The 25,489-nt window shown below is 40.4% G+C and overlaps 1 protein-coding gene and 1 pseudogene across 1 annotated transcript; one reads left to right on the plus strand and one right to left on the minus strand.

Annotated features, from left to right (window-relative positions):
- Positions 1 to 1,192: 1,192 nt before the first annotated feature.
- Positions 1,193 to 15,245, minus strand: LOC115742798 (annotated as a pseudogene).
- A 3,773-nt stretch (positions 15,246 to 19,018) lies between these two features.
- LOC115742797 (uncharacterized protein At1g28695-like) lies at positions 19,019 to 20,960 on the plus strand. Its single transcript, XM_030677291.2, has 3 exons — positions 19,019 to 19,187; positions 19,470 to 19,841; positions 20,442 to 20,960. Exons 1-3 carry the CDS (start codon positions 19,047 to 19,049, stop codon positions 20,958 to 20,960), a joined length of 1,032 nt encoding a protein of 343 aa, XP_030533151.1. The 5' UTR covers positions 19,019 to 19,046.
- Positions 20,961 to 25,489: the final 4,529 nt, after the last annotated feature.

The following is a 25,489-nucleotide window of genomic DNA, read 5'->3' on the forward strand; positions in this document are numbered from 1 at the left end:
ATAGCACTGACCAAATTAGTGAAAAATGTCCAAAAAGTTAAAAAAATCTATTACACGGCAGCCAATTTAGTTACGACCTTTCAATTATGATAATTTAATGATAAACATTTTGACGATTTGTCGGTTTAATTTTAAAATTTTCAATTGTGCCAATTTAGTTCTAAATCTTTTGAAAATTTGTCAAATTAGTCATTCCAGCCAATTTTAGTCAAAAATTACTGACGTGGTGATCTAGTTAGCACCGTTCATCTTACGCGACATAGTCATTGCTAGCGTGAACAACTTTTGTAATTTTATGAATTTTTCTTTGTATTCATTTTCTTTTTTTCCCCTTTTCCCTTGTCATGTGTAAAAATTGTCCACGTTCGCTCCGATTGTGCCACGTAAGATGGTTGACATTATGGTTCGCGATGTCCAATCAAAACTAGCCGAGATGACTAAATTGACAAAGGGCGATGCTTTTTCCATTCCTTTTTTGGCTATAACACTCCTTATTTTAATGTTTTGAGGATATTATCTCTTGTGTGACCCACCACTTCAATTATAATTTAAGAAACGTGAACCCCTTATTTTATTTGGTCTAATATTTTTTATTTTATTTCTTCTTTTTTCCTTTGTGGGTCCCACTTTTCTTCTTCTTATTGTTGGCATCATTTATTTTTCTTCTCCGCCCTTTCTCCTTCTTGGCTTTTCATATCTCTCTCCTGATGAATATGTCGGTAGCAAGACTCCCCTGCTTGCCCCTAACATGGATTTGACGATGCGTGCTAAAACATAGCAAGGACCTGGTGGCCAGTCGCCCACGTGGCGGTGGTAAACTGCCTTGCCGACTTTGTCTCTCCCTTAATGTCTATGTAAACTACTATCATAAGTTGGTAAGCCCGCTTCGATTTAAACCTATCGAAAGAAGAGTGTTTCATAACTCCATATTTGGAGGATTGCTATGGTCTCCCTCCTTTTCTTCGCTCCTGCTGCGGCATTGGTTGTTCCACCAAGACGATCTGTGGATCTTGGCCAACACCAATCTTGCGAAATCGCAAAACGGGAACCCAAGATTGGTTGGGGGTATTGCAGACATGGAAACCCACATAAAAGACATCATTGAGATTCGAACAAAATGCCTAAAGTAGTTACTCAGGTGCCCTTGACTTCGCAATACATCGACCTTGGCATCCACATCATGTCTAGCCCTCTAGGAAGCTTTTCTCCTGCAGGACAAGATACAAACTTAAACTTGAAACCTACTTTCAGTAGCATGCTTTATGTTATATTGTCCATCTGAAACAAATGTCATAATGAGATAGACAGTACCTTTTACTGATAATTGAAGTTTCCCCTTCTTTACATGTTGAATGATCGCCGGTGAAGTCACTTTTCTCCGTAGGCTCTTCCACCCCGAGAGCTATATTGATCCTGCAGCTTTGCTCCATGAGGTGAAACTAGACTCTCAACATACATTCTGAAGGTTAATTTATCCTTCTTCACGAAACTCTTTGTGATGACATTGGCCACGATTTCACATAAGCATTTCTAGCCGATCGAACTGAATGCAAACTTTCCTGCTCCGTACTTTGTCCTCATATAGAAATAAGTTTTTGATGTCTGATTCCAGGGAGTGACACTACATATATTCTTCCAAGACAACTACGATGACAATCCTAAAATATATTCACTCCTCATCCGTTCCGTTAACATGACCACCTTCACCGTGCTTCATCGGCCTCCTGCAGCGGCAACTCTTCAAACTTCTCTCTGCTCATGCTGAAGGAAACAATCTTCTTGTGTTCAAAAGAATATTTCTTCGTGGCTAGACAATGAAGGAAACCATTCGCAGAGGTCCCCACTCCCGCGCCATACGTAAGGTCATCATGCTTGTTATGAGCTCTCCTCCAGGAACCAGTTTTTGGGTCGAAAACATCAAACACGTTATATTCCGGAAGCCCATATGCATCTCTGTAATGCCACAACGCCGCAATATTTTGTAATCATCGGTGGACAGATCATAGCCAAGTCCACAAATAGTCGCTCGGTGATTCCTGTAACTACCGTTTGGGATGTTTCTAGACTCTCCTGTTGCCGGGTTCCACAAGGCAACAATTCGATGATCGTCGTACTCTAAGCAAACCAAACCGTTGCAGTATCCGACGATGTGGGCGCGACAACCGTGGGGAGCTTCAATCGGAGACTGAAGCTGGGTTAGAGGCATACCTTCATGACCAGCGCGAGCATCATCACGGAGTGATTCGCAGTTCACGGACTGAGGCGGGTTGGTGGCGAGGAGGATTCTTGGGGAAGAAGCGGCGATCTGCTTATGGGTCATGGCGAATTGGGGAGTGGAGATCAGTGGGCTCCATCGCTTGCACACGCACTTGAATCTGAGCAGAGATTTCACGGGAAGCCGCAGGAGGATTAAGGTTTCGATGTCTTCGCCGAGATTCGGCATGGCTTCTTCTCTCCGACCATCCCCATTCCTACCCCATGACTCTCCTCAAGGGGGTAAGTATAGTACAAGTGCCATAACTTTTGTACGGAGATCACTTGAGTGCCACAACTTTTTTTTCGATCACCTAAGTACCAAATCGGAGCAAAAGGGATCACTTGAGTGCCATCTCCGGCAAAGCATCCTACATGGACTTTTTACTTAATGTTTTATTGTGACGTGGAAATTAAAAAAAGAGTTACAAGTCCACCGTGCAAATTCTTCTCCAACGTGTCCCTCTTAAAGAGAAAACGATGCCGCACGATCAACTCTTCAACCTACCTTCGAGATCGAGAGAGAGAACGATCAAAATTGGCTCGAGGAAAATTAGGGCTCCAAACCTTCCTTCTCGCAAATCGATTTCTGTCCGATAGATTCGACGCTCGCCAAATCAAATTAGGGCTCCGATCTTCATCAATCTTTAGTGTCTCAAGCAAATCGATCGAAGGCCCTACTCTATTCTTGTGATTCATGTCGGAGTCTCTGAAGGCAGAGGAAGTGTTTGTCGCATGACGAACCGGGATCGACACAAGCAAAGGTAAGTGATTTTTTGTTTGTGTGAAGAGATTAATAAACGACACACATGTTTATTCATTTTGGCGTTATTGATAGTGAGTGAAAGCGAAAGAAAAGGTGAGAAAGGCGATCCATTGGAGGGAAAAATTAGGGTCTCGCTGGCATAGTATAAAGGTGAGTTTCATTTTCTGAGTTGTACCTTATGTCGTTTTGTGTCCACTGGCCGACAACGAGATTGTTGTTTACTGATTGTGATGGGGTAGTGGGGACCAAGTGCTGAAGTTGTCGTGTCTTTGCTTTGTTGTGGTCCTTGTCTGTCATGGAAAAAATTATTCTTTCTTTTATGCAGTGTCGAGGGTTGTGGTCCCCATTATAAAAAAAAAGATTGTTTTTCTATAACTGCATTGTTAAAGATTTCTGTTGTTGTGGTCCCTGTGATGGGGAAAAAACCGATTGTAATTGGCTGTAAAGGCTAGCAAAATTGTTAGCAGATGATAGAGAATGCTATAAAAATTATTTCTTTTATATTGCACTATTAACATGGTACGTGTTGTGGTCCTTGTTATATAAAAAATATATTTTATCTTTCATGCAGTGTCAACATAGCTTGCATTGTGGTGTCCGTTATAGAAATAATTATTTTTTGAATCAACAATGTTACCATGAGCGATACGATTGCGCCGGTCAAAGTTTTCTATGGTGGGAAGTTTGTAATTGGAGATAATGAGACTAAATATGTCGGTGGAGATGTGGCTTTTGTCCTCATCAATGTGAGTCGATTGTCTTATAAAGAGTTTAAGAAGGATATAGTGCAACGGTTGCGATGCAAAATTACTAAGCTATATTATGCAATACCTGGTCAAAGTCTGAAGGATGGAATGAGATTCTTACATGATGATAGTGGTGTTAGGGATGTTGTTTACTAATTTCTTCATGGTCAAGAGGTGTCTGTGTATGTTGATGGCAATAGAGGTGAGGAAGCAATTTTGGAAGCTCATGTGGAAACCTAGGATGGGGATGCATCTGTTTTAGAAAAAAATCTACAAGCAGAGGACAATCGGGCTTTCCATACGGCTCGCGTGTTAGAGCTGTGTCAGCAACTTGAAAGAATTGGTGGCATATCTGATGATGAAAACACAAGAGCTGAAGAATCGACTCGAATAAATGTGAACTCTTGGGAAGTTGCATTGTCCAGTGATGAAGATGAGGAAATCTTGCTGCATACACAATGCCCAAGTGATGCTGATGATGTAGACATTGCACAAGCAAGAGAAGAAGTAAGAGCATTTCGACAAAGGAAAGAAGGACAAGTTGGGGTGGTTGATGAGGGTACTTCTGCAGGCGGGGAAGATGGAGCTGCTGTCAATGATGCTGATGATACAGAAAATGAGGAAAGTAGTGAGAATGATTGTGGCAGCTTAGACGACAATGAAGATGGTGCGCTTCAAAGTGAGAAAAGGTCAAGTAAGTACCCTTCTTAAGATTCAAATTCTGCAAGCCCTTTGTTTTGCTTATCAATGAGATTTGATAATGCAAAACAATTGAGAGAGACTATCATAAAGTATTCAATCACTCAGCAGAGGAATCTAAAGTTCATTAGAAATACGAAGAACTATATTATGGTGAAGTGTGCACAAGATAATTGTCCATGGATGATATATGCTGCATTGGATAGAAGAACTGGCTCATTTCAAATCCGGTCACTCTAGGAAGAGCATAAGCGTGGTATCGATTTTCGTAATAATAGAGTGACAAGTGTGTGGTTAGCCAAGCACTTTTTCAATATCATTAAGGCCATGCCAGAGCTAAACAGTACTCGATTGAAGCAACTAGTCAGAGAGGAAGTATGAGTGAACGTGTCTAAAAATCGGTGTAAAAGAGCTAAGCACAAGGTGATGGGTGAATTGATGGGCATGTACAAGCAAGAGTATGCACAGATTTGGAACTATGCCGGGGAGTGTCGGTTTCAAAATCCACCAAGTAGAATTCATGTCGAGGTTGAGGAGCCATCACTAGATGAGCATGAGACACGATTTCACAGGATGTACATATGTTTTGAGGCATGCAGAAGAGGGTTTTTAGCTGGCTGCAGAAGAGTGATTGGGTTAGATGATTGTTTTTTGAAGGGTTTATGCAAAGGAGAGATATTGGCAGCAATTGGAAGATATGGAAACAACCAAATGTTTCCAATAGCTTGGGCTGTTGTGAAGTCGGAGAACAAGGACACTTGGTCTTGGTTTTTGAAAAATCTAATGGCTGATCTTGACATAACCAACGGAAGTGGTTGGGCATTTATGAGCGATCAACAAAAGGTGAGACTGTGATTGAACTGTCGTCTTTCTAATGATACTCATTTTATGTATGCTATTAATGTTTGCTGGTTTTCTAGGGGCTTATTCCAGCTATAGCTGAATTGATGAAATATGCTGAGCACGGAATGTGTGCTCAGCACATATATGCAAATTGGGCGAAGAAGTATAGAGGCGATGAGCTACGGAAGCAATTTTGGTTGATTGCAAAAAGCACTAACATGACAAACTTTAGAGCTCACAAGCAAGCCCTATATAAGTTGCCTGCTAAAGCCTTTGAAGCCTTGTTTCGCACCGAAGCAAAACATTGGTGTAAGGCCTTTTTTAGCGAAGAATTCAAGTGCGACATCGTTGATAACAATCTTTGTGAAGCATTCAACGGCACGATTATAGGAGCCAGGTGCAAATCAATAATTAGTATGCTGGAAGACATCAGAGTGATGGTCATGACTAGGCTACATAGGCAGAGAGATGGATGTACAAAGTAGCCTACACAATGTGGGCCTAGAATTGTAAAGAAATTGGAGGAGAGTGTACGGGGTAGTAGGTTTTGCGAGCCGATTTGGAATGGGGACGATGGCTTCGAGATTAAGAATAATGGTGACAATTATGTTGTCCACTTGGAGAGGAAAAAATGCTCTTGCCGAGCATGGCAATTGACCGGAATACCATGTTCACATGCTATATGTGCCATTCAGTTGAAGAGCCTCAATGCGGAGGATTATGTTGATGATCGTTATAAGAAAAATTAGTATCCGGCTGCATATCGGTTCATGATGCAGCCTCCGAGGAGTAGCAAATTCTGGAAGGAAACAAACCATCTACCCCCAAAACCTCTACCATTGAAGAAGCAAATTAGCAGGCCTAAAAAGAAAAGGAGATTGGAGGAAATTGAGAAAAGTGGTAACAAAATGAGCACGGCTGGTGGAATAATTCGATGCTCATTTTGCCATGGAGAAGGGCACAATAAGGCTGGTTGTCGAGCTAAAAAACAGCACCACCAACAACAACAATCGGAGACAACACAAGCCAATTATGCGGGAGCATCGCGAGACAACACAAGTAGCCATGCGGTTCCAACTCCAAACCCAACTCGGTCCACAAGTGTACAGCAGAGAAAGAAATATCCGGTAAGCTGTTTGTTATTGTCCTTTATTTTTACTATAAATCCTTGGAGCAATGACTTCATTGCTTTCTCTTTTTTTTGCGGGTTAGAAGGAGACCGGCTGAAGACATTCGTGAAAGCATTGCGGGGGCACCACAGGGCGACACAAGCAGCCATGCGGTTCCAATTCCAGGGCAAACTCGGTCCAATAGTGTACAACCGAGGAGGAAATATCCGGTAAGCTATTTGTTATTGTCTTTACTTTTGACTAGAAATCCTTGAGGCATTAACTTCATTGCTTTCTGTCTTTTCGCGAGTTAAAAAGAGACCAGCTGAAAATGTTCCTCAAACTTATGCATCACAACATATAGATGGTGCAATTGCAAAAAGGACAAGACGTGGGTTGACAGATATGAATCCCGGCATGACTAACTCAAGAAATTCAGAGGTCTTGATATCTGAAGGAGGACCAACTCAAGAATCGATCGCACCGATACAAAGAAGCCAAGAAGAGGCACCGATAAACCAACCAATGGTTACTCGAGCACAAGCGAAAAAAAAACAATCAATGCCACCTCCAAAACAAAGGGTTAAAAAGGGCAGTTGCAAAAGAAGCTCCCGCCCCAAGCTTAGTTCCATGGCAGTCAAATGATTTTACAAATGTCAATGCACGGCCTGCTACCACGGTGCCAACACGGACGGTGAGTTCAACGAGAGACAATACAAATGTACCCGAACATCCAAGCGAGGTGGCTTCTCCAAAAGATAAAACAGTGGAAAAGGAGATGACAATACAGCGTGTGAATATAATTCCAATTCGGAAGAGTGCTAGGATCATGCATCAAGTGAAGCCTTTTAAAGAGAAAAAAAGGAAGTGATGAAGTTGTTCGACTTGACCGATGGGAGGATTTGAGATGATGTCTGCTGTTGATGTTTCTTTTAGAAATTTGAAGTTGCTAGAATTGTGTTTGATGCTGCAACTTGATTTGATGTATGTTATGCAGCAATGTGGTTAAGTTGTGATATTGCTGCATTTTGGTCAAGCAGCAATATGTTGCATTTTGGTTTGGAACATGTGTTTAGCAGCAATCTGTTGCATTTTTTGCTGGTGTGTTTATCGGTAACATTATGTAATTGAACTTGGTTGGCTGTTATTATTGTTGATGATATAAGAATATTATGGGTGAGCATGGTTCCAGGGTAGAACCGAGACCGGAGAATCGAACCGACGGTTCCGGTCCGGTTCTCGGTTCTGACATGTCTGGATCCGGTTCCCGGTTACGCCTTTCTAGGAACCGTCGGTTCCGGTTCCGGTTCCCGATTCTACCCCGGAACCGAATCGGAACCGGAACTGAAATGTACAAAAGGTAAACCCTAGCTTTTTACTTTCTTATTTCTAATTTCTACTCCTCTTCTTTGAATTGCACGAACGAGACTTGGAGACCGGACGCGGTGACGCACGCCTCTTTCTCACTTCGTCCTCTCACTCCCCACCCCTTTCCTCGAGTCCTCGACGCCGACGACCCTTGCCTCTCTGTCCATCGCCTCATCATTCCTCGGCACCCACCCCTCCGACGACGTCCTCCCTCCGACGGTCTCTCGTTGCCTTCCCCGGACGACGACCCTTCGCCCGCTATCCCTCGAGAGGCCATCGCTCACCATCTACCGGGCTCGCGCTCGACTCCCTCCCCATCCCTTTGACGAGTCGACGACGACCCTTCCCTCAACATCAATTGCATCTTCTCGGTACCACACTTCTGAAATTACAGTCTACATTTTCTAGGTCAACGTTTTTCTACGATCGACATTTTTCTTCACATAGTGAATGCGACTTCTACCTCTTTCTAGGCATAAAATACCTTCCTTATGACTGACGCAAAGGGCATTCTTCTTTTGAAATGAGGAAAAAAAAAAGCTTGGATGAATAGGGGAAGCTGTAGAAGGTTGTTAAACAATCTTCTTTTTTTGGGTGCTTCGATCCGAATGGATAACAAACTCGGTGGCTTGTTCTTCAATTTTGTCCTTTACTCCTCCGACTTTTCGAAGTTTAGGTGCTTTAGACTTTCGTAATTCATTGGCACAATTTTCTCCTGTTTTTCCGATCTAATACATGCACAACTCAATTGTCTTCTGTTCATATTGATTTCGACTGATAGAGATGCTACATATGCAACGCAACCTCTTGAACTTCTCAATGCATTGGGATTTGAGAACCCGAAAAACCCCACAACATTGACCAAGGAATCAGAGGTTAATACGGGGGATGTTGCCTCACCACGGACTCTAGACAATGGCGAAGTATATGATCATCAATTGGATGTCAATGATGTAGCTCCAAAGAGCACAAGCGCGTATCCGAATCACCATCAAGAATTGCCATCTCCTTCTAACTTGGATGGTTATGACGGTGAAGGTAAGTTATATAGTTTCTCGGTCGATTGTTTTAGTATGTTTCATGTTGCTGCATCTGATGGTAATGAACCGCACTTTAATCATGTTGCTGCATCCGATTGTTTTACTGGTCTATTGTTTTAGAATAATGGGGAATATGGTGGACAATCTCCTCCTTAGAAGTTTTACTTCCAAATCAAAAGGTCATGCTTTGGATGCTTTAGTGCCTTCTTCTCCAGCTAAGGTAACATTCCATTTATCATCTTTATAGAATAGCATATATTTTTGCTTTCTGTAGGATAATTACTCATTTCAGCTTCCACTAGTCGGTTTCTTCCACGACATGAACAACTTCGCACTCATGCTCTGTCAAAATGTAATATGGCTGTTGTTATTAACCATGCATCTAAACTTAATTTGGTTGCAATTGATAGTGTACTTATCTTCTCCCAGAATTAATCTCATTGCCATTTACCATGATGGCGTGACATTTCCTACGTCTACAGGTTTGAGTGGCTTGTTTAATAATTAATGTGCAGAAGTTAGTAAATTGAAATTTTCACACATCTCTTCCATTTCTTTTTGAATTGCTACTTTATTATAGGTACACTTGTTGGATATGAAACAATTTTTTTTCCCAATTGGTCCATAATGTGTATTTCTTTAGTGATTAGCATCGTATGCACTTATCGTATGAATAAGGAGTGCGGACTTTACGTGCACTCCCACCGTCAATCTGAAGACTTTCTTTTGAAGAAACCCATGACTGCAAACCAGTCATTTGCTTTACTTATTCAATTTCTTAGATTAATTTTCTTGAGTTACTATGTCAATCATTATATCAGATTTGAAAATTTTGCTCTTTCTGTTGACTCTTTCCAGCAAAAGATGTAAATATAATAGGTCAATTAAAGATATATCCGTTTAGGCGATGATGGGGAATGAGACCGATGTATCATATTCCCGTGTGGTTCTTGCAACATGAGTTGATGGAGAGAAGAGAAAGGATATTTCTACATTATTCTAGAGTAATTTGTTTTCATGGGGATTCAAGGAGGGGTTATTTTCTTCTTCTTTTTGAAACATTTTAGGGAAATTTTAGTCATTGCAAGCCAAAGAAGGCAGTACTTTTAATATTTCAAAGAATTGATGCATGTAATGAATGGCTTTTGGGTTGCCTTTTCTCTTAAGCCGTGAGTTGTGGATGCACAGTAACATCTTTTAGTGATTAAGAATAGAAGTTTATTTGGGAAAGACAGGACATGGGTTATGTCACTTGATTTTCATCTTAGTGATTTAAGCTGAGTTTTGCGGTGTATGTGAATGCGTGATTTAAATGATGCTTACTGCTCTGTGTCTTTGTCTCTTCGTCTCTCACATGCAGGTTGCGTGCATGGAACCTATAAGAAAAATTTGCAGTCTATATTGTATTATGGTTTGAAGCGTATGCAGAGATTGCATGTGCACTTCTCATCACGCTTGCCAACCGACGGAGAAGTAATAAGTGGTGAGGCGCAGATTTTTGCATTTACATCATGATTTTTCTAGTGTTCCTATTTTATTGGTTGTAATTTTTTTTTTTTTTTGGTAAGGAGAAAGTATTTTATTGGTTGTAATTGGGCATTGCATTTATGGAAAATCCCAATTCACTAGTTTTATTCTTTTATGTGTGAAGTTAATGTATCAAGATAACTTGTCGATGGAAGTGGATGGACTTGAGGAGATGACTCCGGACACCGAATTGGGATTGTCAACCAATGAAGGTGGAGAAGAGCCATCCTCGACCATGGGTGCGAGTGCAACAAACAAGGTACTTGGTGCTGGTCTTCCTCCTCGTGATAAGAAAAATACGTCTGATGTCCGGGATCATTTTGCGAAAATCATAAATGAGGAGACTAGAAAAGCAAATAACGTGAGGTGCATGCATTGTGGGGTTCGGTTAAAGTACAGTGTTTCTAATGGTACTTCTTCGATGAGGAAGCATTTGGTAACACGCAAGAAGTTTCCTCGCAATGTAGATAAGAGGCAGAAATTCTTTGCACCACGTAATAACAACGTAAATGGCAAGGTAGGGGGAGATCCTGGTACTGGTAGTGTCTTATCGACTTGGACGTTTGATCAAGATCGTTGTAGGCAAAAGCTTGCTCGGTTCATCATAGTTGATGAACATCCCTTTTCGTTGGTGGAGCGTGTTGCATTTCGTGAGTATATCGGTGAGTTACAACCTCTTTTCAAGCATATATCACGATTTACGGTGGCTAGAGATTGCATGAAGTTATATTTTAATGAAAGAACTTGCTTGAAGACTTACTTTGGTAAGTATAATTCGAGGATCGCACTCACCACCGATACATGGACTTCTATTCAAAACATGAATTATTTGTGTCTCACTGCACATTTTATTGATGAAAATTGGAAGTTGCATAAGAGGATCATCAATTTTGTGGTGTTGCATAGTCACGGGGGTAGGGAGATTGGGAAAATGGTGGAGAAATGCATTTACGAGTGGGGAATAGAAAAAAAGGTGTCCACAATCACCGTAGATAATGCAAGTTCAAATGATGTTGCAATTGGTTATTTGAAGGATAAACTTTCAAAAGAAGGGTCATTGATCTTAGATGGCAAAGTCTTGCACATGAGGTGCACTGCTCATATATTGAATTTGATTGTTAGAGATGTCTTGTCTAAAGTGGCTGCATCTATTGAACGTATCCGAAATGTGATTAAATATGTGATGAGCTCTCCCATGAGAGCCAAATCATTTCAATCTTGCATTGAGAGTGAAAGGATCACTTATAAAGGTTCGGTTTGTCTTGACGTCGCCACTCGATGGAACTCCACTTACCTCATGTTAAACACCGCCATAAAATTCAGAAAAGCCTTTGAAAGGATGGAAGAAGAGAATTTGTCTTTTGTAGGTGAGCTTAACCATGATCTTCCCAAAGATGATGATTCGAAAAATGCCATTGTTCTTTCCGATTTTCTAGAACAATTTTATAAAGCCACCAAAGTGATGTCGGGGAGTTCATATGTTACTTCAAATGGTTATTTCGAGGGGATAGCCGCTTTGTACAAATATTTGAAAGATGCATCGGATTCTTTAGTTCCTAAGCTTGGACCTATGGGAAAGACAATGAAAGAGAAATTTGACAAATATTATGGGAATTTAGATAAGGTGAATATGTTGGTGTTGATTGCCATTGTGTTGGATCCTACAAAGAAGTTGAATTATGTGAGTTTCTGTTATCGACAAATTTATGATGATGAGTCGAGAATCAATGAGATGTATGATAAGGTGCAAAAAGCATTGGAGCAGTTATATGAATTTTATGAGCAATCTTTTACTTCAAGCAAGCAAAACTGTGGTGGCCAAAGTCCAAGTGCTAGTAGTAGTAGTTCCAATTTCGTTGGTAATGAAGCTAGTAACAAGTATGACATCCAAGTTTGGCGAAGAACCTATATGCTCTCAAAGAAAAAAGCACACGATGTCAACAAATCTAAGCTTGACCAGTATCTTCAAGATAAAGATGAAGAGACTTGATCTTGATCTTTTAATGTGGTGGAAGACTACCGGCTCAAAATATAAAATTCTATCTTTTATGGCTCGAGATGTTTTGTCTATTCCCGTCACTACCGTTGCTTCGGAGTCGACTTTTAGTACATCGGGTCGTGTGCTTGATGGCTTTCGGAGTTCATTGACTCCTAAAGTTGTGGAAGCTTTGCTTTGCACTCAAGATTAGTTAAGAGCTGCTCGTATGCCGATTAACATTGAAGAGTGCATTGAGAATGCTGAAATGTTTGAGCCGGGTAAGTGATGTTTATATGTTTATATATTGTAATTCTTTTATATATATTTCGAATGAATGTTCTATTTAATCTCTCTTTTTCTTTTTTTAGATATGGATTGTCTTAATGATGACATTATCCTCGGTAATTAAAGCTTACGAGTTGAAGTGAAATTGCCATATGTGGTGAAGCTTCCTATTAATCGTTTCAGTTTAGTTAACAGTAATTTTACTTTAAAACTAATATTAGTTTGTTGTTTTGTTTGGTTTCGGGTAGTTAGATTTCGGGTCTCATGTGATCGAAAGGGAGGCTCGTGATAAGCTATTTGCATATCGATGTTTTGGGCCTTTTGGATGTTTTGGCAATTTCCTTCGGAGTGGATGTTTTGGATGCTTAGGCCATTTTTCCTTGACTTGTTTCACAACCTTTGAGCCGAAAGAAAACCTTATGTTTCCTCTATTGAAGATTGAGCCGCATTCTTTTGTGCGTTTAAAGAATGTTTCTTTTGGCCATTACAGAATGCATCCAAGTGGGGTGTTTTACTTTTGTCTTGCAAGTTTGAATGTTGATCATCTTTCGGGTCGGAGAGTGGAAATTATGTCTCAAAGCATACTGTGTTTAAGCTCTTTTCTTGTGATAGTAATAGTTTGTCATCTCAATATTTTCAAGTATTTTGTCGAAGTGAGCTTTGTTCATTGCTGTCAAAGGACTCTTGTTGAGAATATTCTTGTAAAACTTTTGTGGGAAGACTTTATGCTTGTTTTCAGTCCAAATATTCAGACTTTCTTCTATTTTGATGCAAAAGGAATCGTATTGACAGGTTCTAGGGTACCTTGGAACCGGATCCGGAACCTGTGACGGGGTAGGTTCCAGGTTCCAGGGTATAAAGGGTAGGTTCTAGGTTCCAAAAAATCGGGAACTTGTACTAGCGGGTAGGTTCCGGGTTCTAGGTGGAACCTACCCGGAACCTGGAACCGCTCACCCCTAAAGAATATGCGGTACCATTGAGTAGCAATGATTATGTAATGGTGCAATAGTATTTGTAGTTGGATTAGCTTGTTGTATCAAGAAAAATAGTATTTTATAGTTGATACGGGTGAAGCAGCAATATAAAAAAAAGTGAACCTAAGTGATCACTTTTTAAAATTTGAGGAACTTAAGTGACCACTTTTCAAAAATTGAGGAACTTAAGTGGTCACTTTTCGAAAATTGAGGAACCTAAGTGGCCACTTTTAAAAAGATATGGTACTTAAGTGGCCACTTTGTGAAAGTTTACTAACCTAAGTGGTCGATTTAACTAAATCTATGGCATTCAAACGATCATTCAATGCCTTGTTGGAGCTCATTCCATCTCGAACACCTTTACAAAAAAAATGAGGACGATGCTTCTAATCTTACTGCACATTATTTTGACATTGCATTTGCATTATTGCATTCATGTTGGCATCCTCAAAACTCACATAATTGTAACAACAATTCTTGGCACAAGAACAATATCACGTTCATATACGACATCATCATATAATTGTTCCTCAACTACGATAGACTCAAAAAAACCTTCTCTTTAGTAGGGTTACATATGCCCATAAACCAAAACAAACCCACCAACAACAACACCATAACAATCATTCGATAAATATCTCTTTGATTTTTCATCTTTGAAAATTCCTTCTTCCAGTGGTTTAGCAAATATTGCAGACCCTTTATCTCTGCTTCCATTGAGTCCCCATCGTCTAACTCATTTGTCAATACATGTCGACCTTCATCTTGTTTTTGAAGTAGCTCCAAGATAACCTCCGTTGCTCGGTTTGAGAATTTCGAGTCAACCCACCTACAAGAAAGTCAGTACACAATTTCATTTATGCTTGTTGCATTAGCGGGGTAAAGCACAGTAACATATCCCCTCAAAATCGAGCAAATAAACCCTAAATCCAAAGCATGTTAATGCTAAAGACATCGAAAAACTTGATAGATCAGCAAAATAGAGATTATGGACCTAAAATATCCACAATTGAAGTCTGCACTATAATTGGCGCATCCATGGAATCTTCTCCCATGATTATCTCTCGTCCAAGCCGTTCTTGTTGGACTTCGCAGCCCACAATAGCAAAAGTATAGAGCTGCATCCTGGCTTTGCTTGTACACTCGAAAGCCACTTGCCGTGCTTCTACTTCCCATCGCGACTTTGACGATTTGATTTTGGGCAATTTGAAGATTTCGATTTTGTTGAGTTCGGCTTGATAGGGTTAGGGTTATGAATTCCTTTTGCGAGAATTTGATTTTCCCCCATTTGTTGAAAGATCTCGGTAGGGTTAGGGCTCAAGTGATTTTGCCCCAATTGTTGAAGCAATTGATTTGTCTCGTTCAATCTGAAGCATACGACGTCGTTTCCATTTTATTTGCTTATTCAACTTTCCGGCAGTCCACGTAGGTTGGATTTACATTATTTTAATGCCACGTAGGATTTTCCGGTGACCCAAATCGCCGATGGCACTTAAGTGGTTCATATTGAAAAGTTATGGTACTCGGGTGATTGAAAAAAAAGTTGTGGCACTCAAGTGATCGCTGTACAAAAGTTATGGCACTTGTACTGTACTTACCCCCTCCTCAAGCGAATCTTTAATCGAGGGTTTTGTTGATGTCATTTTGAGGTTAAATTTTGGAGTAGGAAATTTACGGGGACATGTCCATTTGAAGTCATAAAATTTACCTCAAAAGATATAATTAAAATTTATAATTCATCAAATTACTATAATCGAATTCTTCCTTAATTCCGTCAATTTGCCTAACGAAAAATGTTAACGTGGTATTTTTGAAATTATATCCTCTCTCCTAGTTGACTTTTTAAATTATTTTATTTTCTTATGCAACATTTTTAATTATTTCCTTCTTTAAATTTTATTTAAAATCTATTAAGATATAAAAAGCTAAAATTTTATTTACAAAACAAAAATGGAAAAGACAAAAAAAAAAAAAAAAACAGCAAGGGTGGTCGAATCGCCAGCCCCGGTTGGGGCCTCTCGGGCATCCGGTAGGGCTAGCGAGGCCTACCAAAAATCTGGGTACATAGCCCGGACTTAGGCAACGCCGGCCGGGCGAGCCTCGTCGGCGATCACCCGTAAAAGGAAATGTAAAATCCATAAGAGAAAGGAGTACTCGGAGAAATGGAATCAAGTAATTTACCCAAAAGAAGTAGTGCATCTGTACCGTTACAAATACATGAGAGGAAATGCGCTTGTGATAATATGCGAGGAAGAACCTGGCCTTCTTGAGAAATGGTGTGATCCCAATACCAAGCGCATATGGACCAATCTACACGATGCAAAGTGAGCTGTTTCTCCAGCGTCACTTCTCTATGACGAATCCATGTTCAAATACCTAGAATTACATTCCGTTGAAGATCATCGATTTTATTTCAGTTCCGAGAATGCAGCATAAAAAACAGAAGAAGAAGAAAGCAAAAAATTTTCATCACAAGAAATGTATCAGCATAGGATCGATTGATGTTTCATATCCGGAATCCAACATGAGAAATATGCACTGCATCAACTCGATATGTGCTGAGATCTGGGTAAGACAAACTTAGGTAGGTCTCGCCAGTAACAAGAATGCAGCATAACAAATAGAAGAAGAAGAAGAAGAAGAAGAAAGCAAGAAATTTTCATCGCAAGAAATGTATCGACACTTGATCGATTGATGTTTCATACCCGAAATCCGACTAGAGAAATATGCACCGCAACATCTCGCTATGTGCCGAGATATGGGTGAGGCAAAACTGGGTAGGCAAGCCGGCCACCCTCAACCAGCCCCTCCATCGATGAGGAGTGGCGGCGGCAGCAACACCCACGATCCTTGCCATTCTCTGTTTTTTCTTCTTTTCTTTTCCAATTTTGTTTTTTAAAATAGAAATTTAGCCTTTTATATTTATTTAATCAAATTTGAATAAAATTTAAAGAAGGAAATAATAAGAAATGCCACTTAAGAAAAGAGAATAATTTAGAAAAAGCCACCTAAGAGAGAGAAAATAATTTTAAATTGACATATCAGCATTTCCGTTAGATAAATTAATGGTGTTAACGAAAGGATTTTGATTGTACTAATTTGATAAGTTTGATGACTTGATTACACTTTTTGAAAGTTTTAAGACTCAATTACACTTTGATTATAAGTTTTAGAACTACTAGTGAATTTAAGGTCATCACGACTCAATTGCACTGTATTCCCCTATGATTGTATCTTCTCCGAGTCCTCATTTGTTTGTCCTCCAATCACTGCCTCGGCATCTCCTCGACATCCTTTCGCTGCCTCCACCTTAGCGCATTTGTCTTCTTCTGCCAGCAACCCCATTTTCGATTGCCATCATCGTTCGCTCTCGTCGGCACCGAGGGTCGAGGATAGGGTTCTGTTCCCCAACCATATGTTGCTTCTCGTGTTCAGCAGAGTCCGACACCGCGAAGAATTGGAGTGCGTGTACTGCGTGCGGGCTTCAAATGGTTCCGTTCGGCATACCGAAACAGCAATTTTTGTTGATGCTTACAATGTAAATAGGTCCATCATCAGTTCCGCTATTTCTCTAGTGCCGTGATGGATTTGCACAGGTGCAGGGGTGCCCCGGTGGGCAGCCGACAATCAGCGCAATCTGATCGGATAGGGGGGTTGTGTGAGGCTGAGCCAGCAGAGGAGACCAGGATGGTGGTTTTGAATGCCTCTGACTGTACCATCGTGAAGCAGAAGTGAGGAGGAAGAAGATGAAGCACCAGCTGTGCCATGGCCTGGAACCAAAACAAGAAGAAGATGAACAGAAAAAAAAAAAAATGTGATCGGAACGAAAATTCCCACGATCATGGTATAGAAAGTAGCATGTCAGAGGCAAATGCTTGCTTGCCGGTGAGCCAAGCCCTTATATGAAACTAAGTGAACATCTCATGTCATTATCTGAGACAAGTTTTATTTTGAATTGTTCGGGACATAATTTAAAATAGGCAATTTAATAAATTGTAAATGGACATTAAACGACGTGGCAAATGATAGATTGACATTGATCATAGCTCAATACTCGACAAGATTGTATCTCGTCATTTCGTTAGTCAACTAATCTCAATATGATAAGTATTATTCTTGGTCTGTAGGTTCTATTGTCTATATGAGTCATACGCTTTAGCTGCCTCCCCTAGTTATGACGACCACTCCCTATCCAAGTTTGAATAACAAGAAAATTTTAGTACTTTGACATCCCGACTTATCCGTTTTATTGGAATTAATAACAGTATTTTGGTAAGGAAAACGAAAATTATTAAACTGTACCTATTTTTTTCTTTTGTGAATATGAAATGACAATATTTACAGGTTTCGATCGTTGTGTAGGTTTATTGCACTGGATCATTGGCATTATCTTAAAAATGTTAACTTTTATAACATGTCTAGTCGGCTTGACAAGTATCCTAGGTGAAAAAAACACTACATATAAACAACGCCCTTTACGTAAGTAGAAGTCTTGGAGACAGCTTCCTCATCTTCGGCAGGCAAATCCTAATCAAGTAAATCAATTAAGCTTTTCTTCTTCTTTTTTGGTTGGTTAAACAAGATTACATTAATGATGTTCCATGCGATCTTACCGATTCAACTTGCTTATGAGTTATGAGAGCTCCTTACTTTGGGAGTTGTAGCCCTACTTTGAGTGCTGGCGAAGCAGACCTTTTGTAAGCAAAGTTCGAATTGAATAGCTATTTTACGCAGAATGCCCGTTTGGGAAGCAGTTTGAGTTCGACATAATAAAAAAAAACTCCGATCACTTGTAATAAATTTATAGAATAGAGTTTGTCTTTTTGCAGAGAACCCATCTTTTTTTAATCTAGAAAAGCTAGGAAAATGCATGGTTGACAAACCTGGAAGCAATACGATGTGTATAATAACCTTAGAAACCATCAAAATCGGCAGTCATGAGCTGCTTAATTAGTGGAAGGAAAGAGATAAACTGGAGTTGACAAGTTTAATCTATGTATCTATTCATCATCGCGCTGATCCGATCTTATAGGGAACGTTGCTTAATCTCTTTTTTGGGATTAAATTTTCACCGTCAAACAAGCAATTAGAAATTCAAGAGACTTCTCGAGAACCAGTTGACAAAATAAGACAAAAACAAACGAGGAGAGCAAAAAGCAAACGGAAACTGAGAAATCAAGACAGGCGTGTTTGGGGCTTCCTAGGATGGAGCGATACATGTGACTTTGCTTCAAGTTCACACACAAGATTAAGATTGTACCTCATTGGCAGGGCTTCATTTGAGTATTAGTTATCATCCAATGAATCAGGCGCTCCATGCATACGAGTCTGCGAGGTACCCTCCATATTTTATCTTCTACGCAAAGTTGATATGTGTCGACGAGGACGAGGGAGCTATTGAAAGGCGACTGATATTAGGGTTAGCTTTCTCGCCAGCACGAGGCGATTTAGATCAGCCATGGAGTTCATGAAGGATCGGATCAACCAGTGTGCTCTTATCTGTGGTTTGTTGGTCGGAACATTATATTTGCTCATCAACTGGACTCCTTCTGGCCTTCTCTTACCATTCCAAGAGCAGCAATTCCCTCTCTCCAAATCAGTAAAAATTTATAATTCTTCCATTTCCATCTGTCAACTTCTTCTTCCTGTTCATTTTTCACTTGTTGTATTCTCTTCTCACTTTCTCGTGTGTTCGTCTGCTTGACAAAAAAGTTGCAAATGCATCTCGAAAAATCTTTTGTTGAGATCGTATTAGAGTCCAGTCCGTTACGTAGAGGCCAAATGTATTTTATATCCTAACAAATAGATAAGTACACGTACATAGAATGTACCTAGATAATTGCCAAATGAATGATTTTGTTTGAATTCTTGGAATATTCAGGCGGGAGGATACAAGGATGAGCTGGGGAAAGTCTTGGCCGACGCATCAGCGGGAAACAACAAGACAGTCATCATAACAGTGGTGAACAAAGCTTACGTCGAAGGCGACAAGTCGATGCTCGATCTGTTCCTGGACGGGTTTTGGCTGGGCGAGGGGACTCGGCCCTTAATCCGCCGCCTCTTGATCGTGGCCACAGACAGTACGTCCTTCGATAGGTGCAAGTTTCTAGGACTTCACTGCTACCAACTCAAAACAGAAGATGGGTTGGATGGAGAGAACGTGGACATGTCCCCAGGTTTTCTGAGGATGATGTGGATTCGGACACAGTTCCTTGGGAATGTGCTGAAACGAGGCTACAGCTTCATATTCACGGTACATATGCGACCCTCGCTCACCCGATCATGAACATGAATCTTGTTTCCTTGAGTCATTAGGAGAAGCATTTTTCTGCTCTCCTCCTGATCTTTTAACACTTTTCCTGCTTGAAAAATGAAAATTGGTCTGTAATTGGCCTTCTTCCCTTCTCTCTCCTGATTTGATCCACCAATTGAAAACGATCCATGTTACATTCTCTCTGTACACATTTTATATTGGCAGCTAATCAGTTTTCTCAACCTTTAATCACGAAAGGTTCTGTATTGAAGTACTTTGATTAGCTGAGCACCTAAATCAAGGATAAAACCAACCATTTCATGGGAAATATTCATGGACTCGGTATAGTATTCCTCTCGAAAACCTCTGGTACCCTTTTCCGCCTTCCGGCACCAGAGGCAACACTGGCCGCACAAGCATGAAATAAATGAAGTTTTGGTTTTAGTTTGCTTTTTTTTAGAGAAAAAGAAAGTGCAGTTTCCTTCACGTTTTGTGGAGACGAGCAGCCGAGCATCATTAATCAAGAAAGAATGAAGCTAAAACTTCTATAACTCATTGTAGTGCAAAGCCAATATCATAACACGGGACTATTCTTTGCAGGACACTGACATTATGTGGCTAAGAGATCCGTTCCCGCTGCTGAACCAGAACCCGAGCGTGGATTTCCAGGTCAGCGTCGATGTGTTCAATGACCCCTGGTCCGAGGGCAACCCCATAAACACCGGGTTCTACATGGTCAGATCCAATAACGGGAGCATCGCCATATTCGACGCTTGGTACGCCAGGAGAAATGCTTCCTCAGGAATCAAGGAACAAGATGTTTTGAGGCAGATCAGGAAGGAAGGCATGTTTCGGAGGTTGGGATTCGGTGTCAGGTACTTGGAGACTCTGTATTTTAGCGGGTTCTGCGAGAGCAGCCGAGACATCGGGGCCGTGATCACGGTCCACGCCAATTGCTGCCGCACGATTGCAGCCAAACTTGCCGATCTGACGACAGTCCTCCACGACTGGAAGAGGTTCACTGGGAGCCCCTCTTCAACCTCCACCAATGGCACGTCGGCCTTTCAGTGGTCGAAGCATGTGGAGTGCCTGCGCGTGTGGCTCGGACGGTCAGACTAAATATTACATCGGATCCGCCAAAGTGCAATTCAACTAGCTCCCTGCTTCTGATGGAGTTAGGATGATCTTCGTTCTAGATACAACCGAGTGTTTCTGAGGAAAATCCAAGGGGTGTATATGTCGGGTCTGATATTTATTCATGTTGTCCATCCAAAGTTTATTTGGGCGTTGACCCAATTATCTGCCGTTGCACGTTCTCTCATTTTGTAATTCACAAAGCTTTCGTTTTTCTACCTGCGTTGCAAAATTTGTGATGGAAAAACATGAGGTTTCGATCCCCAGTTTCATGAAGAGAAGGAAACGCGAACATTTAAGTTTGGATTTAGACGATAAAAATCGAAGTGAACTAAAGATATGACCAAGTCAGGACAAACTGAGGCATGAATGAGCAACTCGCCTTTATCCAACATGTCTAGAAGTAGAAACCGAGAAAAATGGAACTTTGAACTCGCAGTCATGGCATCCGACAATAGGGGAAACACTCGAGCTATGTGCGATCTTTTCGCATAGGCACAACCGTGAGTCGCCAAGTGCACGTGGAATGACACATCGCACCTTCAAGGACATGATCATTAAACAAAAACTTAGAGAGAGCAAAATTTGGATATAGGCCGAAAGTTTGTACTTTTTACGAAGAAAAAAAGGTTGGGTCAAAATTGGGACCAAGCTAAGGCTAATGATTTAAAGGGCATTTAGTCATCGTTGGATATATCACACCATAGTGACAGCAGCGACAGTGATTGATTAGTTACATTACCACTTTGACGTGGTGTATTTTGTACTACAAGATATTTTCTCGACTCTTAGAACTCAGACCTTACAAGATCATACCTCCTTCACTCATTCTTACGTAGCATTGAACAAATTAGTGAAAATTGTCCAAAAAGTTAAAAAAATCTATTATATAGCGGTCAAATTAGTTACAAACATTTCAATTGTGGTAATTTAATCATAAACCTTTTGATAATTTTTCGATTTAGTCTTAAACTTTTCAATTGTGCCCATTTAGTGTTAAACCTTTTGAAATTTTGTCAAAGTAGTCCTTTCGACCAATTTTAGTCGGGAATTACTGACGTTCGGTTTAGTTAGCACTTGTCCATTTTACGCGGCGTGAACTGTGCTAACGTGGATAATTTTTTAATTTTATGAATTTTTCTTTGTCCTTCGTTTTCTTTTTGTCCCTTTTCCCTTTTCATTTCGTTCTATGTAGTGGTCGGCGCTAGTGAAGGAAGAAAGAGAAACAAAGAAAGAAAAGAAAAATTCGAAAAAAAAATCAAAAATATAAAAATTTTCCACATTCGTGACGGTTGTGCCACATAAGATGGTCGGTATCCATGTCAGCAATTTCCAATCAAAATTGACTGGAAAGATTAAATTGGCAAATTGTCGGATTGTTCAAAACTAAATTGGCACTATTGAAAATGTTTAAAACTGAATTGAACGTCAATAGGTTTAAGATTTTTTGGACAATTTTCATGAACAAATTGTGACATGTTTGAAAAATATTCACTATCCTTTTTCTCCTTACTCGACTTAACATAGAGATTTTACCAATAAAAATTTTACTAATTTGATTATACTCCCGTGTTACTTCGTAAGGATGGACCCTCTTATAAAAATGGAAATCAAATATATAAATAAAGAGATTGAATTATTTGTTTACATTATATGGTGTAATATGATTAATTCATCCGCTACTACGCGAATTATAAGCTAATATCATAATAGTTCCTGAGAAAATTATCAAGAAAAATCAATTCATCAAAGGGAAATATGGTTAATGGTGTGATCGAACTCAAATAAATAAATCGGGATAATGGCATTAGAAATCCTAAAACTTATCAAGAAAGTACAATCGAGTTCTAAAATTTTCAAAAAGTGCAATTAATTTATAAAACTTGTCACAAAAATACAATCGGGTCCTAACACTTTTAAAAAGTGTAATTAAGTCCTAATACTTATCACGAAAGTGCAATCGAATCCTAAAATTTTCAAAAAATACAGTCATTGGAAGAACTTGATTGAACTAATTTGATAAGTTTTAGGACTTGATTGCATTTTTTTAAAAATTTCAAGACTCTATTGTATTTTCATGATAAGTTTTAGGACTTAATTATACTTTTTAAAAGTTTTAGAATTAATTAAACTTTCGTAATAAGCTTTAAAATTTTCAAGCGAAATTTTAAAAAAAAGACTTGAAGTGCCTTCATTTTCTCAAATAATGATCCGAAATTGACCCTGTTTCAAATAAGAGCTTGTAATACTTTCGTTATTTCAAATGAGGCCTGAAGTAACCTTATCAGTCTTAAAAAAAAGCCCGACTCACTAGTTAATAGGGGCATTTCGATCATTTTGTATTTTTGATTTTTTACTTATTTTTCCTATTTTCAATTTTTCAGAAATTAAAGAAAAACTTAAAATTAAAAAAAAATAACAAAAAAACCCCTCTAATGTGTGGTCGCCGCCCCAATGCCGGTGGCACCGGCGACCTTAACAACCGGAGGCGAGGGCCGGTAGGTCCTTGCTAGAGTAGGGAAGGCAACCCTCCCCGATTGTGTTTCTTTTTTTTTTTCCCTAGTTTTAGTTTTTTTAATTTTTCATTTAATTTAATAAAAATTAGGTTATATTTTTATTTTGACTAAAATACCCTTGATCGGTTGGAATTTTAGCGGGTCGACGAGGTCGGACCTTATTTAAAACTGTTATGACCACTTTAGACTTCCATTTTAGACAATAATCGCACTTGAAGTCTTTATTCAAGATAAAAATCACTTCGGATTCTTATTGAAAAAAGTAAGAGCATTTCATTACTTCTTTTTTATTTTATTTTTTAAAAGTTTTTTAATTTTCAGTGCAATCATGCAAATAAAAGGAAAAATCCAAAAAAGGGCCTGAAGTTCTCTTGTTTTTTCAAATTAGGGCCCAAAGTGAACTATGTTGCAAATAAGGGTCCAAGTGACATGGTCTGTTTCAATTAATGGCCCGAAGTAGCCGCAGTATTTCAAAAAAGGGTCTGCCTTGAATGGCACTTTCGTCATTTCACATTTTAATTTTTTTTTTATCATTTTCCTCTCTTTTTTTCCTTTTTTATTTATAATTTAAAAAAAAAAGGAAAAAAAGCCGCACAAGCGGGAGGGCTCCCCCTCACGCCTGTGTGGCCGCCGACGCATTGCTTATAGGGGGTCGGCGAGGGCAGCGAAGGCCGGCGTCACTAGCCAAAAGCAAGGGTCACCGAGAGAAGGTCGGGCCCTCTCCTAGATCTGTGTGGGATCGGCCGCCCCCGCCCGGATCGGGGGCCGCGGGTGGTCGCCCGGGCCCGGGCGGGGGTCACCTAAGCAACGGCATGGCCTCGGGGCAGCAGTGGGTCGCAACTACGAAGGTTGAGGGTGGTGTCGAGTCTCGTAGAGGGCAGTGCGGGGTCCTCTCGGTGGCGCGACGGCTCAAGGTACTAGGTCGAGTGCAGATCTAAGCTTCTCGAGCTCGGCTCCGGTGGCGAGGGGAAGGCGGGGCGGCGATTGAACATATGGCTGGTGGCACGAGGTGGAGCCGCCGGTTGAGTGGGCGGTTGAGTGGGCGATTGGTGGCGGTGAGCAGAGAAGGAGATAGGGGTCGAACCTCACCGAGCTCGTGGGTACATGGGTCTCTCGGCCTCGGGTGCGGGGGCTCGGAATGGTGGCGGCGGCGGCGAGAGGCTTAGCCCGACGGTCGAGCGGCGCGGCCGTAGGTGGGTTGAGGTGGACGGGTGGCTAACATCTATAGATGGAGGGGTGGTCGTGAGCAACAGAATGAAGGAAAAGGGAAAAGTACACTAGAAGTGCCATAACTTGTGTACGGCGTTCACTTGAGTGCCATAACTTTCAAAACGTTCACTTAAGTGCCATAACTTTCAAAAATCGTTCACTTGAGTGCTACGTCGGAGCAAAATCGTTTACTTGAGTGCTACAGTAACTTTTCCGGCGTGTCACGTCAGCTTTGCGGAGTGCCACGTCATCTTTCCAGCACCTTCAGTAACTTTTCCGACGTGCTACGGTAACTTTTCCGGCTTCTACAAGAACTTTTCCATTTGTCACGTCTGCTTTTCCGGCTGCCACGTCAACATGGCACTCAAGTGAACGATTTTTAAAAGTTATGGCACTTAAGTGAACGTTTTGAAAGTTATGGCATTCAAGTGAACGCCGTACAAAAGTTATGACACTTCTAGTGTACTTTTCCCGAAGGAGAAGGAGAAGGAGAAGACGAAGACGAAGGAGAAGAAAGAAAAGAAAGAGTAGGGGAGGGCCTGGTCGCATCGGGAAAGAGAGAGAGAGTGAAGGGAAAAAAAAGTGTAAAACAGGATAAAAAAATAAAAAAAATCAAATAAATAAAAAGACGAAAATGCTCTTAAAATCAGGCCATTTTTTGAAATTTTATGGTGACTTCAAGCCCTTATTTGAAATAATATTCACTTCATGCCCTTATTTGAAAAAATGAGGGTACTTTAGGCCCTTATTTGAAATAGAAATCATTTGGGACCCTTATTTGAGAAAATA

This window comes from Rhodamnia argentea, chromosome 10, assembly GCF_020921035.1.
Source record: "Rhodamnia argentea isolate NSW1041297 chromosome 10, ASM2092103v1, whole genome shotgun sequence".
In the NCBI taxonomy this organism is placed as follows: domain Eukaryota; kingdom Viridiplantae; phylum Streptophyta; class Magnoliopsida; order Myrtales; family Myrtaceae; genus Rhodamnia; species Rhodamnia argentea.